Source organism: Dasypus novemcinctus, chromosome 6, assembly GCF_030445035.2.
Source record: "Dasypus novemcinctus isolate mDasNov1 chromosome 6, mDasNov1.1.hap2, whole genome shotgun sequence".
Classification (NCBI taxonomy): Eukaryota; Metazoa; Chordata; class Mammalia; order Cingulata; family Dasypodidae; genus Dasypus; species Dasypus novemcinctus.
This window is the reverse complement of record NC_080678.1, coordinates 4,251,761-4,266,385: the sequence shown is the minus strand read 5'-3', so window position 1 is coordinate 4,266,385 and position 14,625 is coordinate 4,251,761. Positions and strand designations below refer to the sequence as shown.

The 14,625-nt window shown below is 65.3% G+C and overlaps 1 protein-coding gene across 1 annotated transcript in view; it reads left to right on the top strand.

Annotated features, from left to right (window-relative positions):
- KNDC1 (kinase non-catalytic C-lobe domain containing 1) overlaps positions 1-12,406 on the top strand; it is a 65,443-nt gene extending 53,037 nt beyond the window's left edge. The window contains exons 19-31 of the mRNA XM_058299469.2: positions 1,106-1,199; positions 1,305-1,402; positions 2,056-2,276; positions 3,662-3,775; positions 3,902-4,049; positions 4,280-4,447; positions 4,907-5,113; positions 5,280-5,362; positions 5,788-5,944; positions 7,530-7,652; positions 7,886-7,945; positions 8,722-8,879; positions 10,885-12,406. Of these exons, the coding sequence (XP_058155452.1) occupies positions 1,106-1,199; positions 1,305-1,402; positions 2,056-2,276; positions 3,662-3,775; positions 3,902-4,049; positions 4,280-4,447; positions 4,907-5,113; positions 5,280-5,362; positions 5,788-5,944; positions 7,530-7,652; positions 7,886-7,945; positions 8,722-8,879; positions 10,885-11,116 (1,863 nt within the window). The 3' untranslated portion in view covers positions 11,117-12,406. The remainder of the gene's footprint in view (positions 1-1,105; positions 1,200-1,304; positions 1,403-2,055; positions 2,277-3,661; positions 3,776-3,901; positions 4,050-4,279; positions 4,448-4,906; positions 5,114-5,279; positions 5,363-5,787; positions 5,945-7,529; positions 7,653-7,885; positions 7,946-8,721; positions 8,880-10,884) is intronic.
- Positions 12,407-14,625: the final 2,219 nt, after the last annotated feature.

Here is a 14,625-nt window from a genome sequence, read left to right as displayed (position 1 = left end):
TAGTGGGCCTGGTGGCCTGGTGGCCTCATGGGCCTGGTGGGCCTGGTGGCCTGATGGCCTGGTGGCTGGGCTGAGCCTCGTGGGCCTGCTGGCCTGGTGGGCCTCGTGGGCCTGGTGGGCTTGGTGGCCTGGTGGGCCAGGGCTGGGCCTGGTGGGCCTCGTGGGCCTGGTGGGCTTGGTGGCCTGGTGGGCCAGGGCTGGGCCTGGTGGGCCTCGTGGGCCTGGTGGGCTTGGTGGCCTGGTGGACTTGGTGGCCTGGTGGGCCAGGGCTGGGCCTGGTGGCCTGGTGGCCGGTGAGCAGGTGCTCAGACCGTCCCGGGAACGAGGGGTGCTCCTCCCTCAGCTGGCCAAGGATCCTCTCAGGCCTCTCCCCGATGTGCGGCTGCATCCCAGCCCTGGCTGACCTGGGCCTGGAGACCCCGCTGCCAGGAGCCGGGGCCCCTGCACCCTGGCCCAGGCTAAGCTCCAGGACCAGGAGCCCCATGCGGGGAGGGGGCCGTCGGCGCAGGAGAGCAGGGGCACCCGGGCGACCACGTGGGGGCAGCCCCCAGCATCTACCTAATTCAAGAGAGGGCGGGAGCACTGCCTCCTTTTCCCAAGACTCTCCTCCTCTTAAATGGCCAGACTGTCAGAGAACTCTCTAGAACAGCAGGCTCAGGAGGGGGGACCCGTGGGGCAGGGCCAGGTCCAAGGCTGGGGGCGGGGGCCGCCACGTGCAGTCCCGGTTCCCCCACGTGCTCTCCCCGCGCCTCCTCGGCTGACCTCGGGGGGCTGCCGTCCCGGTTTCCCCACGTGCTCTCCCCGCGCCTCCTCGGCTGACCTTGGGGGGCTGCCGGGAGCTGGCTCCTGGGGAGTCGCCTAGCAAGGAGCAACACCCCGTCCTTAAAGGGCGGGCGGTGGACTCTCCTTCCCAATGTGAGAAGTCGCTTCCTGATCTCTGGGCCGGGCCCCTTCCCCGTCCCGGGCCCTCCTTCTGCGCAGATCTCCTCCTGGGGCGCGGGGCACCTTGCCCCACGCTGGCGGCTCTGTCCCACACGGGGGCCGGGGGCCGTGTCCCGAGCTGGGGGGGCACGGCCGCACCGTCTCCGTTCTGTGTCTCCACCAGGAGCTGGAGCAGCAGCTCATGATAGAGAAAAGAAATTACCGGAAGACCCTCAAGTTCTACCAGAAGCTCCTGCAGAAGGAAAAGCGGAACAAAGGTGTCCCCTCGGCGTGGCGCGGCGTGGCGGCGGGTCGCGGGGCCGGGCACCCCTCGGCGCAGCAGGGCCCCGGCCCGCCCCGCGCCAGCGCTGCCTTCCTTGCAGGCTCCGAGGTGAAGACGATGCTGCCCAAGCTGAGGGGGCAGCTGGAGGAGATGAAGTCCAGGGTGCAGTTCCTGGGGCTGGTCAAGAAGTACCTGCAGGCACGCACGGGGCCGCTGCGCCCGCCGACACCCGGGCAGGGCCCTGCCGCAAACAGCCCCGTGAGCCCCACGCCGACACGGGGCCGAGACCCTGAGGAGCCGAGCCGCTCCGGGCTGTGCAGGATTACCACATACGTGTCCCCATACGCGTGCCACACACGCCATGCCCCACAGGCTCCTGTGCCCCCCACACGCCGTGCCCCCCATGTGCTGTGCCCCCCACAGGCTCCCGTACCCCCACACGCCATGCCCCCACGGCATGCCCGTAAGCTCCTGTGCCCCCCCACATGCTATGCCCCCATGTGCCGTACCCCCATGTGCCGTGCCCCCACAGGCTCACGGGTCCCCACAGGCTCCCGTGCCCCCCACACACCATGCCCCCACGGCATGCCCCACAGACTCCTGTGTCCCCCACATCCTGTGCCATACCCCCCATGGGCTCCTGTGTCCCCACAGGCTCCTGTGCCCCCCACACACCATAACCCCACATCATGCCCCACAGACTCCTGTGTCCCCCACATGCTGTGCCCCCCCATGTGCCGTGCCCCCCACAGGCTCCCGTGCCCTGACACACTGTGCCCCGCAGGCTCCCATGTCCTCCATGTGCCGTGCCCTGCAGGTCCCCCACGTGGCTGACCCCGCCGTCCCCCCAGGTCCTGTATGCCGAGCGGTGGGGCCTGGAGCCGTGCGCCCTCCCGGTGATCGTGAACATCGCGGCCGCGCCCTGTGACACCCTGGACTTCAGCCCCCTGGACGAGTCCTCGTCCCTCGTCTTCTACAACGTCAACAAGCACCCCTGCGGTAGCCGGCAGAGGAAGGCGCGCGTCCTGCAGGCGGGCACGCCGCTGGGGCTCATGGCCTACCTGTACTCCAGGTGCGGCCGCTCCAGCCAGGTGCCCAGGGGTCAGGGGCCCCCGCTCGAGGCCAGGGCCCTCTCAGGGCCAGGCAGCCCCCCGTGCTCGGGAGAAAGGAGCCGGGGCGCAAGGCTCCCTCCCCTCCTCTGGCCGCGCCGGCAGTTCTTAACCTGGAAAGAGCTGTGGCCGGGGAGGCAGCCTCGGTGGTCTGCCCTGGGCCTCCCTGGCCCAGCTCCAGGCCGGCGTAGCCCCAGAGCCACAGGCCCACCCAGGTGCACATGGCACGAGGTGACCTCGGTCTGAGTGGGCCTGGGGCCGGCGGGCGCTCCGAACCGCGCGCACTGTCGCCTGATGCACGTGCCGCGGCTCTGGGGGCAGCCGCTGCGGGGAAGGCTCCTCTCCACTGGCACATGCCCGGGCGCTGGGGGCACCACACGCCCTCCTCGTTCCCCTGGCCCCCTCACCTCGGCCACTTCCGGGTGCGCCCAGCGGGGCGGGCCAGACGGCCTTCCCAGCCGGAGGGTGGCGGCCCCACTTGGGAGCCCCGGGTCTCCCCTTGAGCTGAAGAGCACCCAGCTCTGACTCGCAGGTGCCAGCAAGGGACACGGAGGGTCAGTCAGGAGCGAGTGCTCTTCACGGCTGGAGACCCCCTGCACAGCTCCCCGAGTGGCTGCTTAGCTCCCACCCCCGCTCTCCCAATGGGGGCTGCTCATGCCAGGACCACCGCCGGGGCAGGGACGCCCAGCAGGACTCAGGCCGCGAGTGGGGGTGAGGGAGTGCGGTGCTGTGCTCCATGTGTGCGCGGTGGGAGTGTTACCAGTGTGTGCAGAGTGCGGTGGGTGTGTTACCAGCGTCTGTCGGTGTGTGCACGTGTGCGGTGTTGTTGGTGAGTGTGCCTGTGTGCTGTTAGTGGTGTTAGTGTGAGCGTGTGCAGTGGGGTGTCAGTGTGTGTGCGGTGGGCGTGTTAACAGTGTACGTGCCCTGGGTGTGTCGGTGTGTGTGCTGGGGTGGGTGCCGTGTGAGGCCCTACCCACGGGGCCGAGCCTTTGCCAAGGCCCCGCCCTCGGACGGGTGGGAGCTCAGATGTCGGGGACGTGCGCCGCCCCCCCAGGACACCTGTGACCACACCGCACACTCAAGCCCGCGCACACCCAGGTGGAGTTGGGCAGCCAGAAGCCCTGCGAGGCCGCGGCCGCCGTGTGCCTCGTGGCACACGTGCACACCCCAGGGCACTAACAGGGCACCAGGAGCCCCCCAGCCCCTTCCTGCACACCCTATGAGCGGCCGAAGGGTGCGGCCCGGGCGCTCACACGCAGGGGTGGAAGCAGGAGGCTGTGGCGGCTCGTCCTGTGTGAGACGCTGCAGGGGCGCGTGTGGTCCAGCTGGACGCCCCCTGCCCCCGCAGCGATGCCTTCCTGGAGGGCTACGTGCAGCAGTTCCTGTACACCTTCCGGTACTTCTGCACCCCCCACGACTTCCTGCAGTTCCTCCTGGACAGGATCAGCGGCACCCTGTGCAGGTACCCGGCACCTGGGCCACTGCAGAGACCCATCCCCGGGCACCGGCCACAGCGGAGAGGGCGGCCAGGCCGGCCTTCCACCACAGGCAGACCCCGTGCAGCGCGGGCCCTGCCGTCCCTCTCCAGAGCCCACCAGGACCCCTCCTCGACCTTCACCAAGATCTACAAGCGGAGCTTCTGCCTGCTGCAGGCCTGGGTGGAGGACTGCTACACTGTCGACTTCACACACAACGCAGGGCTCCTGGGGAGGCTCGAGGCCTTCATCTCTGACAAGGTGCCTCCCGGCAGGGAGGGCGGCGCGGGGCGCCCGGACACGGGGGAGGTGGTGCCGCAGACACAGGGGAGGCGGCGTGGGGCGCCCAGGGACAGGGGGAGTGGTGCAGGCGCACACATGGGGGAAAGCAGCGTGGGGCGCCTGGACACAGGGGAGGCGGCGCAGGGCACGCAGACACAGGGGTGGGGTGCAGGCCAGCGTGGGCTGCCGGGTCACGGCACGCCTCCTAGGTTAGGCCCCTGGACAGCTACGCGGAACGCCTGCTGGCCCTCCTGGAGGTGAACACGGGGCTGCGGGGCGACGGGGCGCGCCTGGAGGACCCGAAGGAGGCCGAGGAGGACGCCAGGCCCCTCAACGCCCTCTGCAAGCGGCTCTCAGAGGACGGCCTCTCCCGGAAGGTGGGGCCTTCTCAGGGCCCCCCAGGTCGGACGTGCTCTGCACACAGGCAGGTGCACACACACAACGCTCACACACGCACAGGTGTGGGCATACACGTGCACACACACTCCCCGTGACACCAACCCCACGGGGGGCTGCTTTCCCGCCCTCACAGGGCCGGCTGGGGGGTGCAGCCAAGTGCTGCCCCGAGGCAGGTCCTTCACCCTCCTGAGCCTCTGGAACTTTCTTCCACCTGATGCCCAGGTGAAAGAAACCACGGTCAGGAAGTGGCTTGGGAGGTGGCCTTTTCAGGAATACCTGGGGGTGCCCTGGCCCCAGCAGCTGTCCGGGGGGTCCCCTGGAAGGACAGGAGGGCGGCTGTGAGCCGGCATGGCCGCAGCGGGAGGGCCTGGCTCCCGGCCCCGGGGAAAAGCCCACACGGCTGTGGCGAGGCCCCCAGCGCCGGCCCCGCCTTGCAGAGCTTCTCCTGGAGGCTGCCCAAGGGCAGCGGGCTGGTGCCGGGACACCCCAAGGAGCGCCAGTACAGCATCGCGTCGGCGCTGCCCAAGCCCTGCTTCCTGGAGGAGTTCTATGGGCCCTACGCCAAGGGCGGCGAGAAGGGACCCTGCTTCCTCACGCAGTGCAGCACCCACCAGCTCTCCAGCCAGCTGACGCTGCTGCAGCAGGTGCGCGGGCAGCCGCCACGCGGCCTGCGGGACCCTCCCGCCCCGCCCCGCCCCCGGGCTGCCTGTGACCCAGACGCCCCCTCCCGCCCCCACCCCCACCCACGCAGCCTCCGGGGTCCCGGCGGGACGTGCCTGTAGGGCCGCCTCCGTGTCCCTGTCCCGGCAGGAGCTGTTCCAGAAGTGCCATCCCGTCCACTTTCTGAACTCGAGGGCCTTGGGCGTCATGGACAAGAGTGCACCCGTTCCGAAGTAAGCCCCCAGTCTGTGCCCATGGCGAGAACACCCGGCGGGGTGGGTGCCGGCTGGGGGGGGTCTCCGCTCGGGCCTGCCAGGGAGCCCCGGACACGGGTGCTGGGGGGAGGGTCTTCAAGGGGGTTTGTGCAGGGGACAGTTGCCGTTTCCCGGTGCCCACCCCCGGAGGGGCGCAGGCGTCCCCTCGACACGAGTGGCCAGGGCCTGGTAGCCACAGCCAGGACCCCGGAGCCGGATGCCTGTCCCCGTTCACAGCCCCCTGCCAGGGCTGCCGGGGGCCTGCCGGGCGTGGGGCCTCCTTGGGAGGGCGAGGACAGCAGAGCCCGCCGGCCCCGGAGCTGCAGGGGCTCCTCGGACAGTCCTGGGTGCGCTGCCCTGCACCACGTCCCGTGTGCGCCGCTGACGCCTGTCCCCATCTCCAGTTGTAGAGCCATCGCCCCCGATGCGGTGACAGCGAAAGCCTGCAGCTTATTCCTGCCGAACTACACGCAGGACAGGTACCTGCTGCAGCTGCTGAGAAACGCGGATGACGTCAGCACCTGGGTGGCCGCCGAGATCGTGACCTGCTCCAGCCCTAAGGTGGGCACCTCCGCGCGCCCTCTCCCAGGGCGGGGCACCCAGCCCACCTGCCACCGGCCACCAGGGCCTCTGCCAAGCTGGGGCCTCTGCCAAGCTGGGGCGAGACCCTCTGCCACCAGCCAGGTCAAATGCCAGGAGTCGCGTCCCCGTGTCCTTCAGCACCAGAGCGAGGACAGAGGTGAAAGAGGCGCCGCCGTGGCCGCTGCGCACAGCAGCCCCTGACCCAGCGTCCAGTTCTCAGGGTGGGCCCCCCCTCCCAGGCTCGGGCCGTCCACTCACGGGTGCCTGCTGTGTCCAGACCCACCTCAGGACGGGCCTCGGCGCCTGCAGAGCGTGCACAGGCGCGCACTTGTGCACACCCACTCACACCCATGCAGATGCTCATGTGCTCACATGTTCACTCATGCTCACACTAACACGTGCTAACTCAGCACACACTAACACATGCATGTGCTAACGTGCTCACGCATGCTTATTCACTCCTCATGCTAACATGCACACACTAACACGTACACGCTAACACGCTCATACATGCTCGCTAATGCTCACAAACGTGTTCATTCACACACGCTCACTTACGTGCCTACACATGCTCACTTGCGCACACTAACTCATACATGCTTGTATGCACGTTCACGCTCGTACGCATGTTTGCACACACTATGTTCATGCACACACACGTGCTCACACACACATGGCCCAGGGCTACCCCCACATGCCGTGTGGAGCTGCATCCAGGGCTGGGATGAGAGCCTGGCGGCCCCTCCCGCGCTCAAGGGCAGTGCCCGTCCTGGTCACCGTCTGCCCCTAGAGCAGCGCGTCCTGAGCCCTGGGGGCAGCACCGCAGGGCAGGTGGGGACTTGGATGGGGTCCTGCAGCCCCTCCTGCAGCCAGGTCTCCGTAGGCCTCTCCGCTCTGGACGGGGTCCTGCAGCCCCTGGGAGGAGCCCGTGGCCTCACCGGAACAAGGCTCCCCGTTGCTGTCAGGGTGAACGTTTACATCCCCATGGGCAAAAGACAGAAATAGAATCCAGCCCCGCGCCACACTCACGGACACGGGACCCGAGGGGACCCGGCGCATCTCAGGGCGCAGCTGGGCCGGGGTCCCAGAGGCCGCAGCCCTCCTGCTGCTTGACGCCTGCCGGCCCAGCAGGTGGGGAGCTGGGCCCGGGCCTGTGTCCTTTCTCACCTGATGTTCTCCCTCCAGAGCACCACCAGCCCTGAGGGGGGACGTTCGCACTCGCACCTGCCAGCTTGGCCTTTAGCTTAGGTGACGCTGGTCATCCTCAGTCCTCGAGGCTTTGGGCCATGACAGCAAAGCCTGGCCCTCCACTGTCACGTGAGAACATTAGGGCCGAGCAGCACGTCATCAAGTAAAGAAAAACGAAGTGCACAGTGAAGAGAAAAACAAAATCCCACGCACCTCCCGAGACTTGGGCGCGGTCTTCCCCGCCCCCCAGGGCCAGGAGCCGCCAGCCCCCCTTGTGCAGCCCCTCAAAGCCGGACTGCTCCGCCAGGTTCGCAAAGCCTGCTGTCCTCGTTCTTTTAGCCCGGAAGGCTCCGCACGTGCCCTTTTCTCGTTCCAGTTGCAGGTGAATTTGCTGTCCAAATTTCTGCTGATTGCAAAGTCTTGCTACGAGCAGAGGGACTTCGCGACCGCCATGCAGATCCTGGGCGGCCTGGAGCACCTGGTCGTCAGGCAGGCCCCCGTGCGTGCCCCCAGGGGGCCACGCAGGGGATGGGCCATGCTGGCAGGGTGGCAGGGCGGCGGGGCGGGGGGTGCGGGGCAGGGATGAGGGGTGGGGGGCGCAGGGCAGGGGGAACAGGTACGGGGTGGGAGGTGGGGGGGCGCGGGCGCGGGGTCGCAGGGCGTGAGGCTGGCCCGCGCCAGCGCTCTGGGGATGGCGCGGCCACGGGGGTCTCACCAGCACTTCCGTTTTAGGCCTGGAGGATTTTACCCGCCAAGATTGCTGAAGTCATGGAGGAGCTGAAAGCCGTGGAGGTAGGAAGGCCCCCCAGGCTGCTGGGAGCCGCACCCGCGGGGGCTTTGCACACCCCCAAGGCACACTCGCCTGGCCCAGCCTTTCGGGACGTGCCGAGTCCGGGGACACCTGGATGTGCGCAGCCTGCGGAGCTGGGCGGGGCAGAGCCATACCCATCTGGCTTCCGTGCCAGCACCGGGCCGTCTCCTATGGGGGCTGCGCGAGGGGTGGGGGCTGCAGGACCCAGCCTGCAGGGCTGACCTCCCGGCACAGGAGCCCGGAGGCTGGACAGAAGGCTCCAGGCCAGCAGCTGCTTCCCCGTCACACATGCGGGGCGGGGGGGGGGGGGGGGAATCGTGGGGTGAATGAAACGTTTACGTTTCATGGATCAGGCGTTTCCCAAAACAAGGCGTGGAGCTTTGTGCCGTCACACGGCAGCCGACACCCAGCGCTGCGGGCGCGCCACCAACGGGCCGCCCAGGTGCTGGGAGCCGCCGCGGCCCTCTCTGCCCGCCTCAGCGCAGACGGGGTGGCCGTCTGTCCGGTCCTCTCAGCCAGGCCCCGGCTCTGCAGCTGCCTGCCGGGTCTTCCCCAAAGCGCAGCAGGAAGGGGCGCGCCGCGCCGGGAGCACGCAGAAGGCGTCCCGACCTGGACGCACAGCCGAGAACCTGATAACCCACAGAGGCGTCCGCCCGGAGGCACGCCAGGGGGTCCGGCAGCCCCAGGCGGTGGGGCAGTGCCCCCGTCTGGGGCGCCCCCGACCTGCCTCCCCCGCCCCCCGCCCCGTGGGCTGCAGGTGTTCCTGAAAAGCGACAGCCTGTGTCTGATGGAGGGGCGGCGGTTCCGGGCCCACCCCACCCTGCCCTCGGCCCGCCTCCTGGCCATGCACATCCAGCAGCTGGAGACAGGGGGCTTCACCATGACCAACGGGGCCCACAGGTGGAGCAAGCTCAGGTGAGGGGGAGCTGGGCCCCAGGTGGAAAAAGAACAGGTGAGGGGAAGCTGGGCCCCAAGTGGACCAAGCACAGGTAAGGGGGAAACTGAGCCCAAAGTGGAACAAGTGCAGGTAAGGGGAAGCTGGGTGCCAGGTGGAGCAAGCTCAGGTGAGGAGGAGCCGGGCACCCAGGTGGAGCAAGCTCAGGTGAGGAGGAGCCGGGCACCCAGGTGGAGCAAGCTCAGGTGAGGAGGAGCCGGGCACCCAGGTGGAGCAAGCTCAGGTGAGGAGGAGCCGGGCACCCAGGTGGAGCAAGCTCAGGTGAGGAGGAGCCGGGCACCCAGGTGGAGCAAGGACAGGTAAGGGGAAGCTGGGTGCCAGGTGGAGCAAGCTCAGGTGAGGAGGAGCTGGGCACCCAGGTGGAGCAAGCTCAGGTGAGGGGGAGCTGGGCACCCAGGTGGAGCAAGGGCAGGTAAGGGGAAGCTGGGTGCCAGGTGGAGCAAGCTCAGGTGAGGAGGAGCTGGGCACCCAGGTGGAGCAAGCTCAGGTGAGGAGGAGCCGGGCACCCAGGTGGAGCAAGGACAGGTAAGGGGAAGCTGGGTGCCAGGTGGAGCAAGCTCAGGTGAGGAGGAGCTGGGCACCCAGGTGGAGCAAGCTCAGGTGAGGGGGAGCTGGGCACCCAGGTGGAGCAAGGGCAGGTAAGGGGAAGCTGGGTGCCAGGTGGAGCAAGCTCAGGTGAGGGGGAGCTGGGCGCCAAGTGGATGGAGCACAGGTGACACGCCTGGCCCATCCCTCCTCCCTCTGCCAGCCTCTCCTCCTCCACAGTGCCCAGCGTCCCAGCACTTCCAGGGCCCTAAGCCCCACCCCGTCCCCCCTTCACCCATCTCCCTGGGCATCTGCACCTTTGTAATAGTCACCATGAGCCCCTCCTGGACAGGCTGCAGGCACACCTCTGGGCTCTCCCCCCACCTACTCCCGCCTGCTGCACCCCAGGCCCCCCACCCAGTGCCGTCCGTGCCTTCCCCAGCTCGGGCCCTCACCCACCCTGGGGGTCTGCATATCCGCTGCCCCATTCACCAGGGCTCCCACCCACCCTCCCGGCATCCGGGACACAGGTTGGAAGTCTGGGTTTACACCACGGCCCTGGCCCCATGGGGACTGGGGGGCTCCACTGCCACAAGCCATTTCCCAGATGGCCCTCTGGGTATCCCGATGTTTCCCAGGACCCCGGCCAGCCTGGCTCCAACAGCCCCCAGCCTGCTGGGCTCCTCCCCTGTCCTCGTCCACACCAACAGGGGCTGGCTAGTGGCTCCACGGGGCTGCCTCTGCCCCAGAGTCAGGGGAGCCAAAAGGGGTCCAATGCCAAGAAACCTGCAAGAAACCAGAAACCCACAAAAGCAAAAGAGAAATTAGGAAGCGACTGCAATAGCACGCTCCCAAAGGAGCGTGGGCAGGGGCCCTACCTTTCACCTGGGCACACTCACTCGTTTACCTCTTAGTCAACAAAAAACAGTAGCATTCAGACCTGTCGTCTTCACCCAAAACCATGGGAACTGCCACCACCTGGCAGCATGGCGTGCTCCAGCTGCCAAGTTCCAGGTCCCTTGGGCCATATCCCGTCACGGGGTGTTGAGCCACCGGCTCTCCGGGGAAGCAAGCCCAGATGTGGAGTGCCTGCCAATGCCCGGTGTAAACACCCCTGGCACCGCCTCACACAGCTGTCCTGCCCACGGCGCCCGGCGTCTACATCCCACAGCTCAGGCCTGGTTTGCTCCTTTCTCTCTACACTGCGCAGCCCCAGAGGCTGGCCTGGGCCGCATCTTCAGCACCAGCCAGGGCCTGGGAGATTCAATAAATATTTGTGGGATGAAGAGAAGATGGACAAACCTAAGTAATGCAGGGAGGTTCGGCCCTGAGTGAAGAAGGGAGAAACCCACCCTGTAGCCCCGTGCTTTGAAATGGCTGGTGGTGTTAGTTCCACGCTTGCCGCTTGTGCAAACTGCCGTTTTGTTCTTTCCCAACAAGGAACATCGCCAAGGTGGCGAGCCAGGTCCACGCCTTCCAGGACAACCCGTACACGTTCGCGCCCGACCCCAAGCTGCAGTCCTGCCTCCGGCAGAGAATCGCCCGCTTCAGCGGCGCCGACGTCTCCATTTTAGCTGCGGACAACAGAACCAACTTCCACCAGGTCGCCAGCGAGAAGCACTCGCGGAAGATCCAGGACAAGCTGCGCAGGATGAAGGCGACGTTCCAGTAGTGCAGACGGGCCCGGGCGACCGAGTCCCAACGAGGACCACCCGGGGGGAGGCAGTGGGGCAGAAGGAGCCCCTCCCCACAGCCCCTGCTTGCTGTGCTCCCGGAGCCCCGAGCCCGCGTGGCGACGCGGTGCCTGCGGCATCAGAGGAGGCACCCCCAGGCCTGCAGGAGGGGAGCGGGGGCTGAACGGGCCTGCGAGGTCCCAGGCCCATCCCGGGGGCGTGAGCACCATGCCAGGAACCCCCAGAAACTCAGGGTCAGGAAGTGGAGGTGCAGAGCGGCAGGCCAGGCAGACTGCGTGCTTGCCCGCCCCTGCCGGGGGAAGCAGCCTTCGGGGTGCCAAAGCCCTCACTCTCAGACAGCCCCTGGCAAGGCAGGTGTGCCCAGGTGTGGGCCTCCTGGCAGCAGGTGGGGCGCTCAGCAGCGGCTGCCTCACAGGTGCAGCCTGGGCAGGGAGTGGGGACCCCGTCTGGCTTCCTGCTGGCCCGGGGACCCCGGGACCACCCATCAGGCTTAGCACCTGCATGCGCACATCTGTGACTGCGGGGCTTCCCCCCCATCTCTCCCCAGCGCCTGCCGGGCTCCCCGATTCCCCTCCCCCAACATGTGCGCTGGACCCCCCGGGCCCCTTGGGCTCCTGCTCTTGGGGCTCCCCACCCCCCGTACCCTTGCTGCTGGGCTGCCTCAGCTTTCCAGTGCCACCCGTGCTTTCTAGGAACAAAAGGAGAAAACGAAGTTTGCTGCCTCAGTTGGTCCAGGCTCTTTCCTGGGGCCACTGTTTCCACAGCGAGCAGAGGACCCCCAAGCCGGGGGCTGGGGTCAGCAGTGCGCGGAGGGGCTGCCCCAGGCATCCCCCTTCTGGCCACGCTGCCAACTACTCCTAGGTCGTTCTTTTGTGTCTTCAGAGTTCCTGATTCTTTACAGCAGCCAGCTAGTGGGACCACCAGGGAAAGTGTCACTTGTGATACAGCGCTGACGCTGTGGGGCCCGCGTGGGTTCTCCCGTGTCAGTTCACTCGGGGTCTCTACAGCCGGCTTCAGCGTGACCTAAGAGGAACTGGCATTTCTGGCAATGCAGAAGTGGCTCATTTTTTTAGGCTTTTCTATGAGGATTGTGTTCTGCCGATTTTGCATTTAACAAAGGCAGTGCCACAAAACCTAGAGCCCGTGCCCCTCGCAGACAAGCCCTTCCACCGTGGGGAGACGCCCTGGCTTTCGGCTTAAGCACGACCGCCCGCATGCTGCCCTGACGCCGCACAGTATGGATTTCTAAATAAAATCGTTTCTACCAAGACAGCATCAGGGACGCGGGTTTTGCTTGTGTCTCCAGAGCGCACCTACTCCGTGGTTAGGAACCTAAGTGGCCAAGGGGCAGCCGCGCAGGGCGGTGGGGACGCAGCGGGGTCCCGTGCGCAGCAGACCCAGGCGCCTGCAGGCCTGGCCCCAGGAATCCCACGCCACCAGAAGAACCGGCGCTGCCATCACCCCCGGAACCGGCGGGCAGGCCACGTGCAGGCGATGCTGCCCCAACTCCAGCAGCCACCAGCCCCCCCTCCTGGGCCACAGCACCGAGCCGGGCCACTCGCCAGCTCCCCAGGGCCTGACAGAGCGGGAGCTGCTCACCCCCTGCCCCGGAGCACCGGCCCCCCAGGGGCACCCGGCATTTACGAGAGTCTGAAGTTGGGTTGACCTCCGTCCTTCAACGCAGGGCTGTGCCCACGGCCAAGAAGGGTTAAGGCCAGGGGTTCAAAGGGCTCGTGGTGCAGACTGTCTCTTGGTGCTTCTTTTTTTTTCATTTTTTTAATTTTCTTTTAAATGTTACATTCAAAAAAATATGAGGTTCCCATATACCTCCCACCCCACCCACGCCACCCCTCCCCATCAACAAACTCTTCTATCATCGTGGCACATCCACTGCACCCGGTGAATACATTCTGGAGAACTGCTGCAGCACATGGGCAGTGGTCCACATTGTAGTCCATACTCTCCCCCAGTCCAGCCAATGGGCCACGATAGGACACACAACGTCCAGCATCTGTCCCTGCAGCACCACCTAGGACAACTCCAAGTCCTGAAAATGCCCCCACACCATAGCTCTTCTTTCCTCTCCCGACCATCAGCAGCCACCATGGCCACCCTCTCCATATCACTACTACAATTTCTTCCCTTACTAATCACAGTAGTTCCCCAGCAGAACACCAGTAAGTCCACTCTAATCCATACTCTATTCCTCCATCTTGTGGACCTGGGATGGCTATGTCCAGTCCCCCTCTACTTCATGAGGGGGCTTAGATTCCACATGGATGATGGATGCAATTCTTCTGCTTGCAGCTGTAGGCACTCTTGGCTCCCTGGTGTGGTGGTTGACCCTCTTCACCTCCCTGTCAGCTGGCCAGGGTAAGTCCAAGAAACCAGAGGGTAGGAGCTGCAAGGCTGCTGAGGCCCAGGACCTGGCCGTCACATGGACAGTTCAGAGATTCAGGTCTCCTGAGTATACACCAACCCAAATGCCAACCACAGGTCTGGTAAAAGTGACAGAAGAGGCATGTGTAGAAAGGTCACATCTGAGTCCAACTCCATCACACTTAGGAACACAAACTCCAAAGTAGGGCCAACTGACATGGCCCTGAACTCCAGAGCCATCTGCCTTGACCATAGAACCTGTGGGTCGCTGCAGCCCTCAGGAGAACCAGCACCTGGGTTTCCATCTACCTTGGCTGTCTCTGGTACCCTGCTGAGGCATGCATAAGCATCACCCCCTGATGACCTCCTGGCTCTTTTTTGGAGACTCATAGCCATATAAACTCATTAGTCCTCGCCATTTCCCCCTTTTATTGAAGGTCAAAATGCATTTTTTAACACCTGATATTACATGTAGGCTGAGATATTCTGCTGGTCTGAGTTGACCTCTTTGTTCATGGTCTTTTTGTAGTTACATCATCAGCTAGTGTTTGATAGGGAGGCTCATCCCCTGGAGTCATGTCCCACGCTGGGGGGAAGGCAATACATCTACATGCTGAGTTTGGCTTAGAGAATGGCCACATTTGAGCAGCATGGAGGCTCTCAGGAGGTAACTCTTAGGCACCTCACAGCTATAGTTCATGTTTTAGGCACACAGGCTCATAATCGGAGCCATCAGTATCAAGGGCCCTCCTTGGACCATCCATCTTTATTGGTCTTTACCATTGCACTTGGGGGATTGTTGCTGTTCCATTGGGGAATGTGATAGAGCTCCCCTGATCAGGAATTCAGCTCTCTCTCATCTGTCATTTCCAACTGAAACCACTACAAAAATATCCAAACCTTTCTAGGTACCCTGTATATGTGCCCTGAAGAACTCCCTCCCAACCGTGTGTCCCCCACTAATGACACCCCACACAAGTGCTCCTCTCCCACCATAGCTGAACCCCTCTGTAGTCCAAAACTTCTTCAAAAAAGAAGCCCAATACATTGCCATCTTGGTGCTTTTCTACGGAAGAGCCGATGGGTCTCTGGGGAGGCTCCAGGATGA